This window comes from Meleagris gallopavo, chromosome 2 (genome assembly GCF_000146605.3).
Source record: "Meleagris gallopavo isolate NT-WF06-2002-E0010 breed Aviagen turkey brand Nicholas breeding stock chromosome 2, Turkey_5.1, whole genome shotgun sequence".
Lineage (NCBI taxonomy): Eukaryota > Metazoa > Chordata > Aves > Galliformes > Phasianidae > Meleagris > Meleagris gallopavo.
This window is the reverse complement of record NC_015012.2, coordinates 66,635,190-66,661,253: the sequence shown is the minus strand read 5'-3', so window position 1 is coordinate 66,661,253 and position 26,064 is coordinate 66,635,190. Positions and strand designations below refer to the sequence as shown.

At 35.9% G+C, this 26,064-nt stretch overlaps 1 protein-coding gene across 1 annotated transcript; it reads right to left on the bottom strand.

Annotated features, from left to right (window-relative positions):
• Positions 1-1,198: 1,198 nt before the first annotated feature.
• On the bottom strand, positions 1,199-25,637 carry LOC109366168 (autophagy protein 5-like). The gene is made up of 2 exons (XM_031552519.1): positions 25,261-25,637; positions 1,199-1,468 (listed from the first exon to the last, which is right to left on the bottom strand). The coding sequence occupies exons 1-2, from the start codon at positions 25,421-25,423 to the stop codon at positions 1,332-1,334; spliced, it is 300 nt and encodes a 99-aa protein (XP_031408379.1). The 5' UTR covers positions 25,424-25,637; the 3' UTR covers positions 1,199-1,331.
• Between the last annotated feature and the right edge of the window lie 427 nt (positions 25,638-26,064).

The following is a 26,064-nucleotide window of genomic DNA, read 5'->3' as shown; positions in this document are numbered from 1 at the left end:
TGTCATGCTTTTTTTTTAATATGTATTTGATAACATTTGACATACTTGCTAATATGTCTACTATTAACACAGCGTTGTGCCACACACAACCAGACTGCAGACAAAGCAATATGGCACACACTTTGACGAATTCAACATAACACAAAAAGTGTCCAGATCCTAGCAGCAGCTGTAATGGTAAGAACATTCAGAAACAAAGCACCCCGATAGCCTAAGAACAGTTTTGCCAAAATAAGGAAAGTTCTGTGCGATGAGATTATAATCTTTCAAATTTCAGACTGATTGCCCAAGGATCACAGAAAAAAACTAAACTCAGAAGCAAGGAAGTATTAGGTTGGAAAAACCTCAGCTTTCTAAAAATTAAAAATTATTAAAAAGCAATAAATCTGCCGGTCATCCTACAATTTAATTGTTTTCTTGTCTAAGGGAATAAACAGCAGGATACAAGTTTGCAACATTTGTTTACTTTTTTTTTTTCCCAAACTTTTTGAACTAGTTAAAGAAAATATTCTCAGAGAAAAAAAAAATTAAACGAACACAAAGAAACGTCATGACAAATCCTGAGACAAATTATCCTACAACAGCGTTCTATGTTGTCTATGAAAACTGGTTGGAATAATACACATACTGGAGTACTCAGTGACAGCATACAAACCAAAAGTATTTGGAAATTATTAAGTTGTGCATGTTTTTAAACGACAAAACATGCTGATGGGTTTGCTTTTAAAATCTCTGGCTGTTTGTTATCAAAGTTAAAAGATCATTTGCATACCAATACACATACTGTAAACATGACATTCTCATTAAGGAAAGATGGGTTTACAGTAATTCGATCTTTTACAAAAAAGCTATTGGTAACTAAGTCTGCCAGTGCCTAACTTTTCTAGAAAACTAAACCAATGTTTCCACTCTAAAGTTGAAACGTTACCGCTTTAGGAAATAGCCCTATTTGGTGATCACAAATATAATCGAGTGGCGTATTTCCATTTGCTCTTCAGCTGACAGTTTCAGCTTCATTACATTTTACAAGAAAACAGCAGACTTGCAGAGGTCCTGTAAATTCTTTCATAACGCAACTGAAGTTTAATTACAGCGGTGAAGAAAAGCAGCAGTGATGCAAAATAAGATCAGCCCAATTGCCCTTATCTGATGATAGGATCTCTCTTCCTGTTTGGCTTGCAGCAGTGAGGACTTCTTGTTTTGTTTCATTTTTTGTTTTTTTTTCTTTTTTTCTGGTCAGGCTGCCTGTCTCAAGACTGATACAAGCAAGTAGTTAACATGCCCCTAGAATTCCACCTTGAGAATGATCCTCATACCAATATAGCCAAGTTTCAATCGGTAGGTCGGGGAATGATACTAATGTGAAGAAAATTATCTGGATAGCTCATATGTTCGCTTAGCCACTGCAGTGGTGTTTCCAGCATTGGCTCAATTCCATGAATCATCACTTGAGTCGTCTTCTCTCCATCTAATTCAAAGAAAAAGAGAAACCACTAAGTACATCATTCAAAGTTCATAGAAAGATTAAACATTCACTTATACTTAATTTACAGTAGATTTAATTGGTGTTACACAGTTCAGCCTTTAACAGAATGAAAAGCAGGAAGTACTGGCATGGAGAAAGCTGAGACTGGTATCATCTAAGAAAGAAACTAAGGTAAAATAATTCCAATTAAAAATTGGTTTAAAATGAAATTTCCTCCAAGCACCATTCTTCTCCATTAGTTGCAAGTTTTATTTTTTTATTTTTTCCCTACAGAAATCACACCTCGGTGTCAACACCGTTTAAGGTGTATCTATCCCTCCCAGATATAAGCCATACGAATATTTTTTGTGAGTATGCTTAAGATATTAGACTTCCTAAAAATTACTGATGAAATGTTTTTAATACTTAATATGCTTTCTGCTGAATAAGTAAGAGTATGCGCAAAAAAAACCAAACCAAAAAACCAAACAACTCATAACATATGTAATGTTCCTGAAGTAATTTTGTTTTGCTGAGAATAATTTACTTGAGAATCTAGCAATATTTCTGAAAGTTACTCAGAAGACTGAGTTGGCACCAGCTTTTTCTCACTTAGTTTCATCTCTTGGAAAAGCTATGTTTGTAAATGATTCCCAGTACGACAAAAAAATATTCTAAGAATATTTCAATTCTTTTTATTTATACTTGTCCCGGAGGATGCAAGTACTTTGATCCTTTGATTCACATGATGGGAACCAACTAAAGCAACTGACATAACTGTCACAAAATGAACTAAAAAAAACCTGAAAATGAAAATTTATTTCAGAGTCATGATATGAGAAGTGCATTTAAAATATGCTCCAAATAATGGTTAGGGGGGAAAAAAAAGTAAGCGGTGACCTTCTGCTGTTTTTATACCATACTCTGGCTTTCTCACATGGACCCACCACAGTGAAATCCAAATTCAGTGTGCAGAAATACCACTGTCTTTTCTAACTGGCATTTTATCCCCCTACCATCTACAGAACAGACTAAACCAGTGTGTTGCCCCAAGAGCTGCATGAGAGAAAGGAGAATATAGGATGCCAGAAGTACCATTATTGGCTCTTTTATTCAGCTCCCCCAGTTACAGCATAACTCCTACTTTATAAGACAGATAAAATCTTATTTGTGTTCAGTAGCCTAAATGCTTTCAAAAATGCCTGAAAAAGTTTGTATTTTAACTTGTACCTATTCCAGCACAGGCAACATTGTTTTAGGAATAGTCACTCCTAAATACACTGTTAACTTTATACTACAAACAATTCCTACTGCAGAAGCTGACGATGATGTTTGTCTAAAATAAAGCATCATATATTAGTTACATTAACTACGTATGGTATTGTATTCTGTAAAAATTACTGATGAAAAATAGAAAGCTTGATTCCATAGATGGCATAGTATACATGTTATCATTCTTGATTAAGTATGAACAATTGCTGGTTTCTGGCTTTATTGCAGACAGATCAGAAAACAGCAGATCATGTAAAATAAACGTCTGGTATTTCCAACCAGAACAGGTATTTATAGGGTTGAAACACTACTCATCAAGTACTACTCCTGAAGAAAAAAATTTCCAGTAATCAAGTTTTCATGCTGAGAAGCTAAGAATATCCCATATTTTCAAAATCAAGTAAAATATATGTTTAACAGTTTCAAACTAAAGTCAACCTATGGTATTCCACAAATCAGCCGTAACATTGATGACAGCTGTCTATGTTTCATAATATTAGTTAGCTGTCAGAGAGATCTCATTTGCATGCAGAGATGGCAGAAAATACAGTATTAGTTTGCAGACTTATGTTACAGCAATTTTGTCACTGCATACATGGGAAAAAGCCTTCAAAGCTCAGGAAAAAAATTCAGCAAGAGTTAAACTGTAAACACAGATCACAGAAGAATTTCTTCTTACGTGACAATATAAGAGATGTGTTATTACAAAGTTTGATCACATCATACAATAAAACTCACACAATAATTCAAATGTATTATCATGCATATTCTTTCCTTTAAAAAACCCTTTATTTTCCACTTCTTCCCGATTTGAACCCTGCCCTTAAATATAACTTGCAGTCATTCGTACATCTCTTTCATCTGTAAATTTAGCAAGAATGCTCTTATAAATGGTCTGAGTGATAGAAACATTAAGAGTCTGGCCAGGACTTCTTCAATTCTTGTCAGGACAGTCTTCAATTCTTTCTTCCTTTTTCATCAGCGAATCATTCACAATCACTCTCCACCTGGACATTATCTGGTCAATTTAGTACCTCTAAAGTTTCACCAGAAAGCTATTGGCTTCTTTACAGCTTTCAAGAATGCACTGTAATCTAATGAAAAAATTTCACATGTTAAAGAAAAGAGAAAACAAAAGATTAATCTGAAACCACTCTGCTCATGGCAAACACAGATTGGCTATTACACACGTCAGTGTTTATGAACAGTTCAGCCTAGGTCCAGATTGTGCTAGCTCCCCATGCGCAGCTGTTTTTAGCAAAATCCTGCACTAAAATGGATTAGAAATTTCAGAATTTGAGCATCGCCTTCTAATGACTGTAGGAAAAGCTTATAAACACTTTCCTTGACTTGTTTTTTAAATAACAATATTTTTGGATGTGTGCGTGTGTGTACTAACTTGATGCCTTTCGCTTAAAAATGAAATGCAATTTATCTGCATGTCCCCATTTCCTCTTCCCTACCAACTTTGTCCCTTTCTCATACAAATCTTTTATTCTGTTTCTCAGCAAATTGAGAAAGTCCCAGGGGTCAATGAAGAATTTATGCTGTAATTAGAGTCTACATTTCTGCACTAGTGCTGTTTGTGCCTTAGTATTATCTCTGAGGAAGCATCACTTCTCCTTAAGTCTTGCTCCCCTGGAGGCTTGACTAAAGAGATCTTATCTACTAAATCCGTATTTACTGTAGAACTTCTTCCACAAAATCCTTTGTTTTTACTTCAGCATTTTCCCTTCCTTTCATTACTATAGAACATAAACTCTCACTTAAGTTACAAACTTTCTTCAACTTTCACGTTTTGAGTAACTTCTCCATTTTGATCACATACAGAGTCTCTCTCATAGATAGCTCCTCTCCTTTATGTAACAAAAGCTGAAAACAGCAGATATATTAAAAACTTTGCTGAAAAATACTCATTTTCTCAAGAGCTGCCTGTCTAATTAGCACCCACATTACCACTCTGATCTGGGTCCTTGAAGATTTACTAGCTTCTTCTGAAAGCTTCATCTACCTAGTTTATATCTGTAACAGATTTGCATAACGCTTTTCTTTCCATTACCGTTTGTAAACTTTTAGGAACTGTGGATCTGACACACCAAGTATTGTTCTCTCCTTCCCCATTCCATATTCTGTTGCACGAAGTATAAAGAGACTGTTGGAATGCCTCTGTACAAGAGTACAAGTTGCTAAATGCAACATATATTTAAATGAGTGACATAAGATATAAACTGCTTAATTAAGTAGAAGATTAATGCCATGTCATTGGATTATATCTATAAAAATTAGAGCTAATAACTTTGCTCATCTGTGCTGCATGAGGTCCAAACCTGGAAAGATCATAACTGTCAGGAGCCATTTTACAACGCAGAGTGTAATGTAGTAAAAACCCCAGAATTTTCTCAAAAGCAATGTTAAAATTTTCTAGTCACCCCACTGACTTCTCCTTTTAAGTCAAGAAAAAGTTGGGTTACATGCTAGCTATCATATGACATACAGATGGTTTCTTTTACTTTGTTGCAAATTAAGGAAGAAGAAGAAGTGAAAATATCAGAAAAATGAAAGCTAGGCAATAAACATTTCATAGAAAATTTTACAGAGTGTGTACACAGTAACTATTTACATCAGAGCATTTACAGTATTATTGAATTGATGTGCAAGTGATAAATACTGTTTTAGCATTTACAAAAAAGCCCAAGACAAAAAAATTAAGCCATCTGCTACCAGAATGGCTATCGAAGAATTAAGTGATTTTTCCTTTGGTTTCCCTGTGAAAATTCCTGAATTCAAAAACCACTATAAGCCCCTGAAAGTTGGCAAATAAGCAGAGATTATAAAGTTTTACCAACAAACTTCACGAAGTTCCATCTGTAGAAGGCATACAACTAAGACTACCTGTTGCATACCAACACATTCTGGGGATATTTCAGATTACCTAACTTAGACACTTTAACTCAAAGGCTGCAATGTAGAGTATGCACCTGAAGGCATACAATGTGTAGTCAGAAGTTTTCCAACACTATACAAAAAGCACAGAGAGAAATGGTCAGCTCAGATTGAAAGGAAAGAAACAGATTTCTATCTCAGTCTCCCAGTCAGGAACCCACCTTGATCCAGCCAAGCAAAGCACTGGTATAGGACTCTATTGGAGTTAGGCATCTGATGGAAGGAAATGAGATGGTGGTGGTTGCTGCATCTCAAAAGAGCCCTTGTGAGACTGCCTCAAAGCGCTCCTCATCCTCAGGCAGCTCCAGTCCACTCCACTAACCCTCTTTGAGGAGAATGCCCAACTACACTGTTTGCTCTTGCTAAGCTTCCTCTAAAACCCTCCATATTCAATAATTAATGAGAGAGAAAAAGAGAGAGAACAAAGAAGAGAAAATACATAATCTTCAGGGAAGTTAGGAAGATGTGCAATGTCATGGTAACTCACGATTAGTTTTTCTATTTCATTTAGCCATATAAATTACTGCTTGCTAACTTAAACACTCAAAATCAGAACAAGAGAATTAGCTTATTCAGCCTCAATTCAGATAGTTATACATACTCCTGATGTAATATAAATACTACTGGACGATCTCCATTTAGAGAAGAATTAAAGCAGGTGAAGAAAACCAATTGCTTTTCAGATGGATTCAAGTGTCTACAAGCAGAATGGTGAGGAGGAATTATTCCTGGGTTTTCACCCATATTAGCACCACAATGCTCAGAAATGCTACAGCTAGAAACTCCCTTTCACCTACCCAAGACCAGCGTCTCTAGCCAACCTCCATCACTGTGATGCACTACTTAAAACCTCATGGCTTGAAATGCCTCCATTCAGACTTGTTGCCTCCTACCACTCACAGATCAGGCTTAAATCCTTTCACTGTCAGACACTGCAAGACATGTTGGATTTAGCAAGAATTTCCCTAGTGTACTTAGAATCTTCTGTATGCAAGTCCTCTGCACAGTAAATCCCAGAATCGAGAGCAGCCATTAAAATGGACAATATAGAACCCCTTCTTATTCAGAGACTCACTACTTACTAAATTGCCTTTAAAACCCCAGAAGGGAAAGCAGTACCTTGTGTTCCAAACCAGGAAATCAAATAATGTGCTTCTAGCATGATAAATGGTCACAGGAATATATTAGACAGCGATACTAAAAATTGTAGGGACTAAGAATAAACAAGGAAAATGTCATGCACTACCAACCTTATGAACAATGTAACAGAAGTAGTTTCCAGCATTTTCAGATGTGAAATGGGCTATAAAAACTTGCTTGCTTATCTTCAAAACACATCACAGGTTCTGGATTAGATATCACTAATGGTACTCCTGACAACAGGTTATACCACACAGTATAACAGGGAGCAAAGATTTCCCTCTTTTGTGACTCTTCTGTAGCTGCTTTCCTTTCCATCCCTCCTGCACTTTGCATCACCAGGCAGCAGAACAGCTCTTTAAGTGCAGGTACCTCAAGCAGCCAAAACACTCCTTGACCATGTGTGCTCACAGATGGTGCCTTGGACATTTCAGAATCTGAAAAGACACCCTGACATCTTTATGGGGCAGACTTTAATCTGCCTCCTTAGGATCCCTTAGGAAATTATTTACAGATAGGTAACCTTCAGTACTGTGCTTCACATGTAGCTGCAACTACCAAGTCCATCACTTACAGATACTGTTGACTGTTTTCAAAACAAATCTCTGGCAAGCAAAAGTTAAAATTTCCCTGAAAACTAATGTTTGTTTGTTTTTGGTTAAGAGCAATGAATTGCATGCAAGTCTTTTACAGAAGACTACACTAAATAGCAAGCAAATAAATTCAAAGCTTTTATGTTCTAACCTGTAACCACAAGCAGTAAGAAAGAACTGGATAGTGGTTGGAGTTACCCTCCCATTTGCAGGCAGGCCAGGCTGGTTACTTTGCAATATGCAGAGAAAAGACAGCCCCAGACAAGTCTTGTGGTCCAATGACTTGTGCACCAGTTGTAGGATATAAACAAATACAAGCACTCGATGAATGTAACTTTCTGCACTTGTAAGTAGGTCTGTACTTTTAAGTCTTTAAAAAAAAACAAGAACAAAACCCCAAAACTGCAATATTGTCAGTAATCGTTCAATTTGTACAGTAATCTTTCAACTGCTGGAACTGAAACTGATAAACAGCATTTAGCTGTTCAAGAACCTGTTCAAAACAAAATAATCCCAATGTCTACAGCTTAAATTGATAATGAATAGACACTATTTACAGCAAAGCAATTATTTTTATTACATGTGCCACAAAGTTGCACCTGCTCATAGAATCTTGTAAACTTATAAATAAATAAATAAACAAACAAACAAACAAATAAATAAATAAATACCTAAGGGATACTTATTAATATTTTAACACTACTTTTGTAATATTTAGTTTAGTCAGACACCACATCTTTTTTCATTTATGGCAAAATATTTCTTTGCTTTGTCAGCAAACCAAGCTATGGAATGAAATCAACCTATATAAATCAAATATTTATGCTTTTCATTTTTTTAAGTATTTTTTAAAAAGATTTGTTAAAACATTTCAGTTTTACCATTTGTGAACTCAAATGATTCTGGAACATTTCTGCAATCCATTTCTGACAGGTGCATGTGCAATAGAAATGAAGTACAGAAATGCAGTGAGAAATTCAGATTTCACTGCAGCAGTGACCTCAATATAAAGGTCTCAAATACAAAAACATTTTGAACAAATCTTACCTACCTACTAGTTGAGTACTACCAGTACTCAATACCTGCACAGTTTTACGGTAAGTGAAGACAAAAAAATGTTGAGCTTGGTCTCATCTCAAGACCAACTGATCACATGCTCTTCCTACTGAGTTCAGCACATGTATTTGATAGAGCAGACATTAAAAGTCTCTTTCCTGATACAAAGTTCTTAAGCAACTCGTACTTCGAAGTCTAATGGAATTACACATCCTATATCAAGTAGGATTTTTTTACTTTAAAAACTGTTTAATTAGGAATGAAATCTTAGTACAAGTTTTCAGAAGTTTCACAATAGTCTATTTCAACCAAAGGTCAAAGGCTTTCCTTACTTCTCTGTGAATTCAACTTCATCGCAAAAACGACCAACCTTGCTATTCACAGCAGTCTCACCATTGCCAGAAGTTACTCATTCCCTCAGCAATCTTAACATATTTTCCACCTTCCTCTAATCACACATAAGCTAACAAAATTACTATTCCCTTCCACTCCCCTATTTTGGAGTAATTAGCAGTTTAAAGAGAAACACAGATGATGATATATTGGATCGCAACTGGCAAGATATGCTGTTCACTCTACTCTGAGCAAGAATGAGAAAATAAAAAATCCGAGAAGCTGACTCTAAAATAGCCTAGCCACAACAAAAGGTTCTGTCTGACCTCAAAGCTTTAGAGGCTGATGTGTGACACGATGGCACAGCAATGACTTGTCATTCCTTCCTGCAAATCCTGCCAACGCTGGGGAAAGCCACTGATGCTGATTCAGGTGAAGAATTCATATGCGGAAATGTATGTTGAATACACTAGTCAGAACCAGGTTTTTTCCCTCAAAATTACTCTGCATCTGGAACAAACATTGTTCTAAATAAAAGAGCAATTTGGAGAAGAATTTCTGATCAGATTTAATTGCCCATCATGAGTCGAACTTAACCATCAGGTAGAAATTTTTAACAGGCAGCAATAAATCTCTCATTTTAATCACTGGAAGTACCATAAATTCATTTGCTGAAATTGAAGGTCATAGCTTTCCAAAATACGTTCAAGGCTCTGGATATTTTTGATATCTGCATAAATATCACACGCTACTTTTAGCCACAGAGCAGTCCTTGCCCAAACACAATCAAAGGTAAATTAAATCCAACACTTTATAAATAAACAAATACTTAAAAAAATTTTTTAAGGAATGTTAAATTTGATTCAGTTTGTCAAACAACCTCATGCAGATAATCTTTTTTTTTTCTTTTTTTTTTACTAAAAAATATACTCCAAAATGAACGGTTCAAAATATTAATGATATCAATCTCTCTTCACCCTGGATTATATTGTTATTCACATCATCTGGCTCAATTTCACTCCTAGTACCTTGATGTCATTCTACCAGAGCCCCTCCTGAGAACTGCTGCTTCTTAGTCCAAAAGGCTATGGTAGAACTGGATCTGTGTCAACCTTAGAGAATTCTGTTCTTGCAAAGTACCCAACTATATAAACAAAACTGTACAAAATATTTAAATTATTCCTCCATTGTGATACTGCTGTAAAATTCACATTCACTGATTTGGAGCTATGCTTGAATTCGTGCTGTGTTTCTCTTTGCACTTTTGATCCAGGCCATTTGGTTTATCTCCTCAGGATCTTCTTGTGGCTGAGATATTTATTATATTAAAAGAGAGGAAACTGTTATCTTGCCACCATTCTTAGTATGATTAGATTCTCTGGATGATAATCCAGTAGTCCTAGACTTCTCTATCTACAAAATGAAAGTAGGTGAATATACAACATTATCATCTATATTAAGCATCATTAAACACCGTGGGAAAAAATAAAGCATTTGGCATTATTCCTATTCATTATTTTCTTCATGCAATTTTTTCCTCTCAATTTCCTGACATCCTCTACCACAAGTCAATCTTCACATTAGATTGCTGCACTTCTGAAAAACAATTTGGCCAACCACCTCTTAGAGAAGTTTAATTAGCTTCAGAACAGCTTATGAGAATTAGGGATGTGCTTCAAATCACACAACAGCTAGGCAGTAGGTAAACAAACTAGAAAACATTTTTTCTATCTCACTGAAAAAGTTCTTAGCATTTAGCTCCAAACACCAGTAAATCCAGGTTGCATGAAAAGTCTTTTTTTTTTTTAAATTATTCTTGTGTATTTAATAGAAGCTCTTAATATAGTTGTTGTAGATAATTTATTACAAGCCAAAAGTGCTTTTCTTCAATCATGAAAATTTTTGCATTTAAAAAGTTTTAGAATACCGAGTCTAAGATACTTCTCAAACCTCTAAGAAAAAAAGTTATAAACAACCTAGCAGCAAATATTCTGATATTCCTTCTTCCTTGCCTTAGCTTAAGCCCTGAACTAGTAATGAATCTGTGTCGCTTTATATTATACTCAAATTCACAATCAAAACTTTTTTTTTTTGCAAAGCACTTAAAATTGGCTATGCATATGTGAACAAAAGGGGAAATTCTATGCATATTGAGCTACCGTCCACATAACAAGCAAGCACACGATATTTATACGTACGAGCAATAGGAAAGGTTGTGTTAGAAGTTGTGTAACTTTTCAAATAGCAGAATATTGACTTATGAGTTAACCTTTACATGTACCATGCATTTAATCAAGTTTGAGGTTTCCCTTCTCTTCAAACTTCCTACAGGTGATCCTCAGAAATTAAGGCTTAGTTATGTACAGACAGGAAGCTAAATGTAACCAAGATGGTTCTTGAAAAGTTGAAATATTTGATAAAGATTAGTATAAACCAAGTTAATTTGCTGCAAGAATTCTTGTTGCTAACTGTTCATAAAGACTTTTAAAACATCATTGTTTTCAGCAGTATGGTTCTTACAAACATCTAGCAAATTCTTACAAAATACAATCTTATATTTCCTATGCATATGCACATGTATGCACTTTTAAAGGTTTTTAATGGCATTCTTGAACTTTCAACCTCTATTTTACTTCATTTTCAAGTTACTGTAATTCACATAATGCCTGCAAATATTATTCGATTGTAGCCAAATCGCCCACTTAATTATAATTAACTTCTCAGCTACTCAAATGATGAACTACTCCTAGCAAGACAAAGCAAAGGACTGCTGTTGCTGCAACACTCAGTTAAGAAAGTATCAGCAACTTTACTTGTTTTCATAAAGTCATGACAAGATTTTTTAGTTTATCTGCTCAGTTAAATAAATCAAACTCACATGTGGACTTTCTGACGTAATTATAATTTAAAAACATTTGCCTGAAAAGTGATAGGAGATATATACAGATCAAAGATCTAATGGTTGCTGTTTTATGTTTTGCACCTTCCTCCATTTAATGGAAGGAAGATAAACCAGTTTTGCCTTTTTTAAATGCTACTTGCAGCAATATTATTATGAAAGCTAACAAAGTAAACTTCACAAGCAACGTAAACATGAAAACATGGATGAGCTCAATTAACCTGTAAGAACAGACAATTTTGTTCCATGTCTGACAAATTCTCCAACCTGTGCTAAGCTAATCAGTAAAAATCCAGCTAATTGAATCCATTGATGTGAAAAACCACAGGCTCAAATCTGTACTGCATACATCAACCTGAAGTATTTCTCCTTCAGCCATGGCGCTAATAGTCAGTGGGGTCAGGTCAAAGAGGGTTAAAGCGAGTCAGGATATAGCCAAAGGAATACATCAAACACTGATTTTAAAAGGGCAATTAATCTTAGACAGAAATGCTTCCTGGGGAATGAGATCTCAATCTTAAGAGCACACTACATGATGTAGCAGTAAAAATGTACATATACAAGCTTAGAGAGCTTTCATCCTGTGATCACAAACAGAAGGGGAGTGCTGTTTGTCAGAGAAATACAAACTCTTGCTAAAATACTTACATTACCCTCTTCCAGATCCTTACTCATTGAAAAATAAGTTCTTTAATGAGTAGGCAATATAGATTGCATACATAACATTTCTCTTTCTGTACACATACCGTAAGTTCTTTTAAGCAGCTAGTAGATTAAAGCATTTAGTGATCTCTACCACAACGCAATTATTTACTCTTGAAAAAAATAGGAAAGAGTAGATAAAGAAGCAACGGAATACCTGAAGGGCTATTTAAACAGAACAGTAACTTTTTTAATAAAGTCACAAAATAGCTATTTGTTCAACGGTAGGATTACATATTAATTTTCCTCAGAAGCTCATTTTAATTTTTCCATATAAAAATACCTGAAGAATTTGCTTCAACAACTCACATTATCACATTATCACATTATCTTTTTAGACAAATTTTGACTTCTTTAGAGTCCAGGAAATATTTTTTCACTTAAAGCAGAACAGTGGATCCATGAAATTTTTAACATATGCATGCAATATTTGTAAACAAGAATTCGCTAAATTAATATCATTAAGACATGTGGATAAAACAATGTAGGAACACAGTTCAGAAATGAGTTACAGCTTATTTTGTTGTACTAGTTTGTGCACTTAAAGAGCTGGCTCTGCAACCAACCTTCCATTGGAGGGTACTGATTCCTAATACCAGGAGTAGCAGAATAAGATCTATTTGTGTATCTGATACGCACGTGGCTTCTTTGCTTTAATTTACAGAATAACAAAATGGCTTGGATGACCTTCCAATCTCCCTGCCACAGACAGGGTTGCCAATCACTACATCAGGCTTCCCAGGATCCCATCCGACCTGGCCTTGAACCCCAGGGATGCCCCAGGGATGAGGCATCCACAGCTTCTCTGGGCAACCTGTGCCAGTACATCATCTCACTCTGAGTAAAAAATTTCCAACTAACATCTAACCTAAATCTCTGCTCTTTTAGTTTAAAGCTATTCTTCCTAATCCTATGACTATCAGAACACATAAAAATCGGACTTCCCTCCTGTTTACAAGCTCTACTCAAATACTGGAAGTACACAGTATGGTTTCCTTGGAACTTTCTCTTCTCCAAGCTAAACAAGCCCAACTCCTTCAACTTTTCGTCGTAAGAGAGGTGTTTCAGCCCTCTTTGCAGTCCTCCCCTACACACGCTCCAAAAGCTCTACATCTTTTTTGTGCTGGGGACTCCAAGCCTAGACAGAGTACTTCAGATGGGGCAGAGTAGAGCAGGGACAATTACCTCCCTTGTCCTGCTGGCCACCCCTCTTCTGATGCAGCCCATAATACGGTTGACCTTCTGGGCTACAAGTGCACACTGCTAGTTTATGTCCAGTTTTTTGTCCACTTGGACGCCCAAGTCTTTCTCCACAGGGCTGCTCTCAATGAGTTCTTCTCCCAGTCAGTATACTTATCTGGAATTATCCCAATCTAAGTGCAATACCTTGTGCTCTGCCTTGTTGAACCTCATTAGATTCATGTGGGTGGGTTCAGGCAGCCCTTTGCAGTCTATTCACCTCTTCCCAAAGAGAGCAAACTTCCAGTGAAGAACTGTTTGCATTAAGATATCGGACTTAGCGAAGCTTCTCATTTTGCCATGATAAGTGTGGTGACAATACCCAAAAGGAAAAAGGGCAAGGGGCACAAGAGACATTCATATCTTCAATGACTACAACATCTCTGTATGTGCCAAGCCACTATATAAGACTTCAGCTCTGATATAAGAACAAATTTCACCTTTCTTGCAAATATTCTCCCAAACAAAAATATTTGCCCATGAAATGTGAAGATTCCAACATCATTGACTAAGATGAGCCATTCAAGAAGGGAGTAACTACAATTAACAAACACTGCTGAATCCTTATAGAATGAAGTAAATACAATACAGTGTTTATTAGTGGTTTATTTCATCTTATATTATTGTAAGGCTACTACTTTTTCACATCTAGCCTGGTCTTGAATGCCTCAAGGATGGGGCATCCACAGCCTCCTTGTCACCACCCTCTGTGCGAAAAACTTCCTCTTAATATCTAACCTAAACTTCTCTTCTCTTAGTTTAAAATCTTTCCCCCATTTAGCAGCTTCTCTTCTTTCTAATCCTGTAAGATGTTTATCTTCTGTGAAAATAAGGTTACACATATATGCAAAAAGGCAGAAAGAAAAAGACTGCAAAGGAGAATCAAGGAAAACAGGAATGATTTTACTTAGCCCCCAATAAGGCTACAGCACACAAAGCTAATTTAAATATATAGAAGAAACTCATTAAATGGACCGGGACACATTCTCTTTACCTCAAGGCAAGAGCCAACTTGAGCCTGATCAGCCAAAATTATCTCCCTAGCCACAACAGAGATTCAGGGAATGTAATGGTAGGTCTAGGATTTTAAAGTAAAAGAAGGTATTTTTAGATTAGATAAAGAAATTCATCACTATGAAGGTGGTGAGACACTACAACAGACTGCCCACCCAGAGAAGCTGTGGATGCCCCATCCCTGGAGGCATTCAGGATCAGGCTGTATGGGCCCCTAGGCAGTCTGATCTAGCAGGAAGCAACTTTACTCAGAGCAGGGGGGTTGGACTGGATGATCTTTGAGGTCCCTTCCAAACCAAACTATTCTAAAATTCCACTATCTACATTGCCCACTGAGAACATGCCCTCTACTGTCAACCCATGAACACTCAAGTTTTCTGGTAGAGCATTATTTGGCCTAAAGCACAATCACACCAGAGATCTGCTAACAGTCATACTGTGAAAACATCAGGTGTTCTAGTCTTCTTTTGTATATTAGCATAACTAAAAGCACGGACAAAATTCTGTTGTCTGTCACTGTAGTATCCTGGTTGAGAATTTTACATTGGTAAACCTCCACAAAGGCTTACTACTGTCTCCTGAAATCTCTGGGAAACCTACTGAAGTCTCCAGTTACATCTTCACTAGTTACATCTTCACCAGTTACAGTATTAAAGACAGCATAGATTACACAGCAAATGAACCTGTGATTCTATGATTTGATTATCAGGATGATTTCCATATTGAAAAAAAAAGTATTTTGGAGCATTGTTACATCTTCTGTTAAACTAACTAACAACAACAAACATGTTAGTCTACAGACTTTGTATACAACAGCTGTTGTGGTCATGCTTCCAAGAGCAAAAATAGGAGAAGCTACAAGAAAAGTGCTTTTGTTTCCTGTGAAATTTTTGATGCCTCAGTCTCTCATACTGAGTGAACTGTGCTTGAGATGTGAGAGACTGATTTTGATCAGAATTCAAAGAAAGCCCCGTTCTTAACTCTGCTACTAACCTCAGTGTGACCAGGTGCAAGCCACATCACCTCTCTGCGCCTCTAATTCCTCCTTCCTTTTTGACTCTTCACTCATCTTTTGTCTAAGTGATAAATTCAGTGGGAACACACTGAAATATCCATACAGTGCATAAAGAACCTGAGGTCTCCTCCTAAAACACAAAAAATATTCCTTTTAAAACTAGAAATTCACCACAACCAAAACATTTTGTCAAGAAGCTTTTGATTCCAACAGATTTCCTACTAAAACACATATCCAAAGCATATTACTGACATAGCTTGTCCTGTTTCTAGTAAGTTTCCCAATCTTTTCTTGACTGCCTTGATTTTCAGATCCACAGCATTCAATCAGGAACTTGGAGATGGCACCTCAAACCTTCCAAGAAATGTAGCTCTAGTACAGCCCACAAAATATGCAGCACTGGGATGGTAGTAACAACTCTCATCTGCAGAGAATTCCAGAATTGCTGCCTTATAGTTTCCAAATGGAATAAACTCAACTTTGAAAAAAGTTACTCTGTTCTGTGAAGAATTTTACTTTCTCCATTTTGTACTACTACTGTTAATAACAGACATATAAAAACTATTCAGGCACACTTTGTTGTGCCTGAATAAAGGCACTGGCTTTCTGACAAATTTAAAGAGAATAGTCTGGAGTCTGATACTAATAAAACTTATTGGGTGGCCAACAGAACAATTTTAGCTGAAGCTTAACAAATTTCCAGAGGCTTGTCCGAGAAACAAGATTATTTCTTTATTTACTGCACCTCTTTCTGCATTCATCTCTTTTGAATGTATGTGCAAGTGCATGCTCAGAAATCACTTTTAAGTCACAAAAAAAAAAAACCAACAACACACTATTCTTGTGATATTAGAAAAGTTGCTGAATGGAAAAGACTGGCAAGGGGAAGAGGGCTCACAAGAAGATAATCTTCATATGGTTGACTGAGGTGAAGTTGGAGCAAGCCTTAAAACAGCCTTTTCTGCTTCCTGAGAATTTCCATGCAGAAAAACCACAACCAGCTTAAGATCTCCACTTTTTGGAGGGCAAGAAGAGGGCATTTTTTTAGACAGAGAAGTCCTCTGCAAACAAAGAGCTTGTTTAGAAATGAAGATGGTTAACAAAAAGCCACAAACATTCTAACTATCAGAATATTTGTACCTTTATACATGGTCATGACTATTAGCTATTAGTTCAGTAATCTCAAGCCAGCCTCTGGACTTACATCCCTTTTGATCAAAAAGGCCCACTGAATCAAAAATCGTGCAATTTTAATACAGAAAAATAAAAAATCTTTCCACTTCAACTTAAAATAAAGAACTGGGTCAAATAGGAATGAGAAATTTTGGGGTGGAAGAAGGAGATCAGCTACAGAAGGATAATCTAAGCAGATGGCTTGGCAGACAAATTATGACTCATGTCAAATAGGAGACAGTGTTTGTGATTATGTCCTCTAACACTGAGAGCACCATTGAGTCAATGACACAAAGAAGGCAGAATGGGTTAAGTAGTAGCCTAAATTTTAGTTCTGACTTACTAAAATGAGTCTTGCAGTAGAAAAGGCAGCGAACTGAAATTTGTACTAGCAGTGAGGAGAAAATGAATTAACAGTAATCAAATTCTGAGCTTTTAATCATCTTTTTGCGTGTCTTCACACTGCAAGGCCTGTAGCCCTTTACAATATTATCATATCCATATGGGAAAAAAGTGCAGCCATTAAACTGCCTAAGACTGCTAATTATGCTTCTGTATTTAGGTGGTCTGGAAAAGTATTTCAACATCACCACCTCAAAAGAACTGAAAAGCAAAGGCTAGCCCTGCAAAAGGCACAATCAGACTTACTAGCTAAAGACGTGGAGTAAAAACTTCCCAAGTCAGTTCACAAGAAGCAGTGAGTACTCGGACACTGCCGAGCTGCTCCTCTCCTCGCTTTGTAACTCCCACAGTAAACCCATGGTCCAGCTAGTTCTGAGCTCTGATGGTTTATTTCACTTCAACCAAAAGGCACTCATACTGTATATACTTAACTCCTCTGTTACATTGTCACTTGCATAAAAATTAAGAGCCCACACGTCAAATCTAATCTAAATTGTATTTTCTATTTGACTAATTTCCTGGAAATCAATACTTAGAAAACTGAGGGAGAACAAAAACAATTAATGTGTAGCCTCTCATACAAAATACATTTAAAAAAGCTGAGAGTTAATTGAAAGCAGTTGATCACTAATTTTTACAATATCATTCAGTGCAGCAAGCCTTAAGAGAAAAATTCTGGAAGCCTTTTTGATCCTCATTTTATTTCTGAAAGAACTAATGACACTGCTGTAGAAAGAGGTCAGTTCACACAGCTTTTCTGAATGAACAACAATACTGTGAAAACTGGGATTGATTGATAGCCTACTGTTTGCGTCATTATGTCCAAATGTTTACCATTTGGGGCTTCAAGGAAGCATGAGACAAAAATCAAAACAACTTTTACAAGACTTCAACAACACTGGCAAATTAAAATTGTATCCAGAATTGTTTAGACATGATAGAAATGGAAGAAAGCAGTTTTCTTCTGCATTATACAATTTTTTATCTTAACATTACCCACAACATCTAAACTTTTCGGTGTGAAAGAGGAAAGAAGTCTTTCCCTCCCCCAAGTTAATCCTGCTTTCTACCACTTTAACCCTTTGCATTTTCAAGGCATTCTGCTGAACACAGGATCATACTGAGTACATTCTCTTCTATTAAGATGAGTCACCATCCCTAACTGAATCCTTGGGAATAATTCTAGGGGAAACCTTGTAAACATGAGCTAAACTTTTTTCTGATTGCTTGGAATTATAGACTTTTTTCCCTGTTGATACTTCTCAAAGCAAAGGTCCCTTAATTGGCAGCAGGAGCCGTTATCATAAGGTACATAAAATCAGCTGCAACAGATAGAGAACACTCAATTCTATTTATCCATCATAAATGACATTCACATTGTAAACAACACAGCTTAATCTAACTAACTGCAGTAAGACAATGTTAAAATTATAAAGTAAGATGGTAGGTAAAAATAGCCGTGATTTTATCTCCCTTCAGACACAGACAATTAATTTTGTCAGTTGGCAATTTTAGAATACCCTTATGTAACATGTTCTGCCACATCCTCCATATGATCTTGTGCTCCATTTATAAGCCACATGGTCTTTAACATCTTCCTCACCTTAAGTGCATACACATTGTAACAAACTAGTCCAAGAGACCATAAGCAGTATCAAGCTTCATCTCAGCCTGCAGAGCTCCATAATTCACTGAATCTTGTTTGCAACAACAGTAACTCAAGGTGGTTTTGTTTGTTTTTAAAGAAGACTGCTTTTCTAGAACCAGAACTGCTGCCATTGCAAGTTGAAGTAGGAAAGACATCTGTTAGGAGCTTAGATTTAAGATGACACAGTACACAGTCTACAAGAAGTAAAACCTGAATGTTTTGACTGGTAGCTGGAAAGGATCTTCATAGAATTTCTGGAATATAGAATACTGGAATAAAAGGGGGACATTGAGTATATTATTCTTGACTACCCTAAGTAACAGCAACATTCACCTTTGTAAAAGCTGAAAAACTTTTAACTTAAACTGACAAACTAATGTTGATAGAGAGAGATGGTCCCTAGTTGAGACAGTTCCTAGGTAAATCTTTTGTTTTAATATACAGCAGCAAAAAAATTGGGGGGAGACTCAAAGAAACCAGAGTAGAAATATATATAATCAAACACCAGGAGAAAAAAGGATGGAAAGCAAGAAGGAATTAAAGAAGAAGTGACAATGGTATAGTACTTCACTGAAATATCTACTAGGAAATTAGCTGAAATTTGAAAAACTACAAAAATAGTTATATGAATCTTACAATCATACAGAATGGCTTAGTTTGGAAGGGACCTTGAAGATCATTGAGGTCCAACCTTGAGGAATTTTAAAGGATGCAGGCGATTATTAAAAGAACAACAAATAACAGCGAAGTATGTCTATAATAAAAGTTTTGAAGAAATGTGATGCAAAAGAAAGGAAACAGCTGTAGAACTATCAATATGAAATAAAATGAGTCAATACCTTGGTAAAGAGGTGCTTGTTCTATTTCAAACTACTGCTTTTCTTCCCACTTTCTCATCATCATTAGTAAGGTAGTAGTTGCTTGACAGTGTTTTGATGGGTTACAAACTGCTATGCTCTCTGTGGCAGAGATGAAACTCTTCAACAACCCAGAGAGTGTGTACAGCATTCATTGAGTGCAATAATATACATGTAACTGAATAAAGGACCAGCTTGAGGAGAAGCAGGCAAGTATATGCTGCGGCTAATAATTCCTCAGGTTTTTAAACTATAGACAATCTCAACATATGATAAATGCCTTGAATAAACAGCTTCTTAATTTAAATAAAGCACACTATTAAAACTATTATGCACAGTAATATCGATTTGGTATTTTACAAGAACATTTTAATTATGTGTGTTTTAATGTCACCGTGTAATGTTTTCTACTCCTGACAACATTCTTAACATTGTTTTTTTCAACAGTTGATAATCAGTGTATGTATTAAATCCATGTATATAAAAATTATTTTCATTGAAATATTTTCTCAGCGCAGTTAAAAGAGAGTTTTAATTACATCCATATTTCCTAAAGAAAAGGCATATAGACACCGTGGGTGGTTCTTGAAACAGTTCCCTCCCTCTTCTTGTGGTGGTCATTAAGTGTCTGGCAGCAGGAACAGCTCATATATAGAACTACAAATGATGTGTCTGAAAATCTTATATCTTCCGTGTTCCCACGGCATGAAGCTCTGTTATGGATGTCACCATAGACAGAAATTACCGTGAAGCTTCCAGCTCAAAAGTCATTAGAAAAGACAAGGCCATACAGGAAAAAGAAAAGAAAATAGTACAACAGATGGAAGAAAATGGAGAGAAATATAAGCTCGTACTGACCACATTGCATTAACAAAAAGATGTAGCAAATGTCACCAACACATTAACTCACCAAAGAAGAGGGTTAAAAAACAGCCTTAAAAGTTATCCAAATTATTTTCTGGAAATAAGAAAAAGACTGAAAAAACTACTTCACCAATATCTAGAGTGTCTTCAAGCATGCCTCTGATTAGCTACTAGTATATTTTCTTTGCTCACAAAACAAGTGGATTCTGAACTTTGGTAATACTGAGATTTGGAAAAAAGTTTGCCATGATTTTCTAACATACATTGGACAGTTATTTTGTCACATTACTTCAATGCCTCAGAGTAAATTTAAATTATAAATTAAGACAACATTTAAGAGAACAAAAGTTAGACAGTATCAAAAAAGGTCCAAGAACAATTTTTACATCATTAAGTTTAAGCAGTCTTACAGACAGGTTGCTTTTTTCAGAAAAGATTCATCAAGATTTTACTGTGGAAAGAGATGTACTGAAGTAAAAAAATAAATTTTGGCCAGAAATATCCATCTTTTGGAGGGTAAAAGAGAAGAAGAGTAATGAGAGGCCTAAAACTTTACTACAGAGTTCCTAGCATTTGTACGTTCAAAGTTTAAGAGTCCTCACTGATTCTAAGTACAAATAATCAAGCTTTTCAGCAGAACACAATTTCACCAGAATTCTCTGGTGCTCCCATCTTTAAAATCACTTGTTCCATATTATTCTGCCTGTCTAGTATCCCATAATAATGAATTTGTTAGCGGAGAAAGAAATTAATACCATTCCAAAGAGCAATAATCAGCTGCCTTAATCATAACGCTTCCTGAAGTACATTCATTTGCCATCTTTCATTTCAACAGTCCAGAAAATGATCTTTCACTACACAGACAATAAGATGTGCCTTGCCTGTCCAGGAAGACACAAATCTCAGAAAATAAAAGGAGGGAAAGGTGATGGAGAACAACTGTAAGCAGTAAAATGATCAGTGTGCACGTGTACAGAAACTAAGACTGCATAGACAATCTACAATTCCGACACCTTCTAAATTTCAACTACTCAACCTCAAATGAATATAACTACATTTGAAGGAAAACATTTGCACACTGAATCCAGATTTCCAAAAACGTTTGCAAATTCTCATTAACCAGCAAAGTGGTCAGAAACTACTCAGTTCCACAATCTTCTCTGCATTTTGAGTTGATGGGTATCCATTGATAGAGGTAGCTCGTTAATTTCTCAGTGTATCAGCAAGAGAGGAACTGAGTTGACTGTGTTGGTTTAATAGAGATTACAGCAGCACAGTTGTGCTGAGATTCAGCAGCAGCAGGATTCTATTCTACCTGCCAGAAAAGGAATAAGTCATCCCAGTTAGAGTCACTAATATTTCTGTAATTAAAACTCAAAAGTGGCACTATGCAGACTGGTGAGTTAGTGTTTAGAGGGTTTTTGTTGTTTGTTTGTTTGTTTTTTTGTTTTTTTTTTTGTTTTTTTTTTTCGTTTGGTTGGGTTTTTTTTAGCTCAATGATACAGAGAACATGACCATGTAATACAGTATACACCCCGTACAAATACAAAATGAGATGAGTACATTAAGCCAAGAGAACAATCAAAGCTTCTTCTTACATTCTGAGAATGGAAAGACAATAACTGTGACCTATGTATCAGGAGAGAATTCCTTAAAACAGGTGAGATAATGCATGAAGGAGAGCACTGCAATGGTTCTTAGTAGGACTAATTTTAAGACAAGCAAACTGAACAAGATATACAAAAAGAACTGTGTAGAGCTAAATCGTATAGGTGTAGGAGAGCTGCATGAAGCAATAAGGGAATAAAGCGAAGGCTAAAAAAAGCCTTAAAAGAATAAAGAAGATTTACATCACTGAGGATGAATGGCAGTCTGGGAGTATCACTAGGAAAGTCATTGGGGAACACTGTAGAGATGAGTAGCAGAAGTCAGTGAGAGACAGATCAGATTGAACTGAAGCGCACGTGGGAAAAGGTACCTGCTGACTGGACAAAAACGATCACTCAGATCAACCAGCATTTTCCATTCTTTCCCTCCCTTTTCACCTCATCCAGCTACATTTTCCCAGTGAGCTAAGAGAAGTTGATGGCCGATTATCTTAGGTCCCATCCCTCACTTAGTGGCTAAGCTGAACCTCCATGGAACAGTGTATGATGAACTGAAGCAGTCAAACCTAAAGCAGTGCAACCATTCATACCTATTCTGTTCACTGACCTTCCCCATGCATGTCCCTCAGCAGTAAGAATTACTGTTGCCACGGGGTATCCAGCTACTTAAGATCCATTATGGAAAATGACCTTTCTCAATCATCCCTCCATTTTGCCTTAGTTCCACTGTTTAGTGTCTAACTCCCTCTATCTCTGTGACGGCCTATCCATCCTCATTTTCCCATTAGATCACTAGAGACTTCTCAATTTTTAATTCAATTTGTTTCTCCAAACAGGTCTCTAGACAACCTGAATCACTTTACCAGCAAGATCTCCAGTCCTAATCTGGACATCTTCACAATCTACTTGAAATACACTTCTTTTCCTCCCTCATTCTTTATCATCTCACATCCTAATTACTCTCTCTAGGTGTTCAGTTATGTCATTTTTTTGTCTTTTGCCCCATTCTCTTTTATCCTATTGCATTGCTCATAGTTGCTCTCCCCATCACATTTGATGATCTGTCATTGTCTTCCTGACTACTTGTTCAGTCAGTCTACCTCTCCCTCCACAGGCTCTTTGTACCAGTCAATATTCACATCCCCCAAAGAGTTCATATTATTTTCTGCTTTTACCTTAGACAACTTTCTGCTACCTAATAGATGAGGAGAAAGGTCAGAGCCGATTGTAAGAGGAACAATAAGAAACTACACTGCAGAAAAAGAATCCCAGATAGCTCATATCTACATGAACAATCAAGTTAGCAAACCCTTCAGTTTGTAGGTTTCTCAGTATAATCTTAAGGATCAGAGGTAGGCTAAATCTCAACAGATTTATACACAAAAAGGTAGGTATATTCCAATAGAAAGAAATCCTCCTGCCAAATTTCAACCTTCTTCTCCTCTTAAGTGCAGAAACAGTAACTCTCTTAGTTCCTTTTCTATCAAGCAATTACCATTTTCTGTCTCCACTGAGTAAACAGCACAGTTTTTTATTTTAGCCTGTAAACAAAAATGAAACTGCTATAGCAAATTTCTGTCTTGCTATTAAAGGCTGGTGCATTTGTTAACTTCTGAAAAAAAATAATAATAATAATAATGGGAACTGTCAAGTACATGGCACTCTCATACTAAATTACACTAAGCATCCCCTTATACCCTGAAATAACTTCTGTATAAATGCTTTTGAGGTTTTTTCATTTAATTTATGCTCCTGTCTTCAAAATTAAAATACGTATTTCTTATCCATATTTTTAAATTCCATTTGTTTGTTTGTTTTCACTACTGCTTCTAGGATCCTGAAACTCAAGTACTTAAAGATGGCTAAACTTGCTTGTGCCCACATTCAAGCATCCATTTGCATATTGTTTATATCTTTTGGACAGTTAGATAATATAATTCCCTAAAATTATGCTCTGAAATTTAGAGCTGCTTTAAGAAAAAGTGGCATGAGACTAGCAACATGCCATGTTTTTCTTATATTTCGTTCTTTTTGAAAATGATTGCTCACATGCGTTAACAAGTGTTAAAAAGGAGTTAAAAATAGTTTGATGTCAGACAATTTCTAAGGTCAACGTATTTCTTAATGAAATCCATGACATTTCATAAATTTTTACACTGATTTCAAGTTTAGTGTTCTACTGTAAAAAAATGTTAATACTGCACCAGTAAGTTGTGTCACAATCTTTTCTAAACTATCATAAATTTCTCAAAATTGATTGTGATTTACTGACTTGAAAAAACCCAAACAACAATCACCTCTTTTATAGGGACTGATAAGAAACAACGGTAAGAACAAGATGGAAAACATTTCACATTAGACAATTTTGATGTCACTTTGCAGAGTACATAACTTTTCCATTTACCCCATCACAGTTCCAACAGTTGTAATCTCTGGGCTAATACAGAATTCAAAAGATGATTATAAGTGCTAATTAACAAATGCTATTGTATGAAATTATATGATGCTACATAATATAACTGGTATCCAGTCACACAAGAATTGTTAGTAACCATGCATAAATGTCTTATTTTCTGGTGTGCTTTTAAAAGTCAGATTTCAACATGAAAAAAGCCTTAAATTATAATCCATTTTGGAGTTTGATGTATGAAAATGTAATACAAAATAAACAAAGTTAAAACTTCTGTTGATTTTACTTTAAGAATATTTGTTAAAATTGCAGAAGATAAAATATGAATGCTTTTATTAAGAGCAGCATAATGGCAAAGGCATAGGTGAGATTTAAATTAAAATTTCCTGGGATAAATTTTTCAGGAGTGCCAAAGGACGCACTTTTATCCTCTCCAAACACTGCAGGTGATATATAGTGGGTGCTGTAATTGGCCAAGGAAGAGTAAAATCTTCCACTCTGATATTGAGACATAATTCTGCCTCCAAAAAAAACCCCCATTATTTTTTATTTTGCTTATTATTTTCACATACTACATAAATACATAATGACACATAATTTTATTGGATAAAAGTTATTTTTACGGTACCTTCAGGGGTGATAGCACTAGGACACACATCTTTTAGAAGATCTCCCAGAGTGTGCAATTGTCCTCCAGAAGCAATTGGTCGAAACAGCTTTTGTATAAAAGGTCTCTCTGTTGTTGCCTGTTTTAATAACAAAATTAGCAAAAACAACAATTTAAAGACCATGCAAATATATGGTGACACTATCTGAGACAGGGATAAGACAGAATCGAATAAGTGGCTGCAGAAGAAGCAATGCCTGGCTTTTTTTCTTCTTGTATTTCATTCACGATGAAGTGCATGGGAATTAGTTTGTTAACAATTTTAAGTACATTAACACTCAAAACTGTGAAAATCATTTATACACAGTATCGTGGAAATGTAAAAGTGTTAATTTTTTTTTTTAACTCATCATTTCTGTTTTGGGAGTAGGATCCACTTGAACATGAAGTAATCTTCATTTAAGTAAATAAGCAGTGAGCACAAACTTAAAGAGATCAGCAGATTGCCAAGTCAAATCAATACTGCAATAAATATCCAGTGCCTTCCTGCAATTTCCTTTCAGAAATACATTAAGCACTTTCAACAGCAAACAAGTACCTTTACAGTTCAAGATAAGTGATTTTTTTATACCACATTTGTTCAAAAATTCTAGCTATTTCAGCCCCAAGAAACAGAACAGATGTAGCGAGCGTCCCAGGTGACTGGGCTCCAGTAACCTGTATTTCCATCACATACCATCAGGAAGGGAAAGAACAATGCAAAACCAGTGTCTCCTTCCAAATTGAGTTTCCTATCACTCAAAAAAGTTGTTCCTGTCCAAAAAT

Excerpts from the sequence above, each read along its gene's own strand:
- LOC109366168 (XM_031552519.1), bottom strand. The coding sequence starts at position 25,423 with ATGGTCTTTAAATTGTTGTTTTTGCTAATTTTGTTATTAAAACAGGCA. Across the intron at positions 1,469-25,260 it reads TAGTGCTATCACCCCTGAAG|ATGGAGAGAAGACGACTCAA; the intron begins GTACCGTAAAAA and ends TCTTTGAATTAG.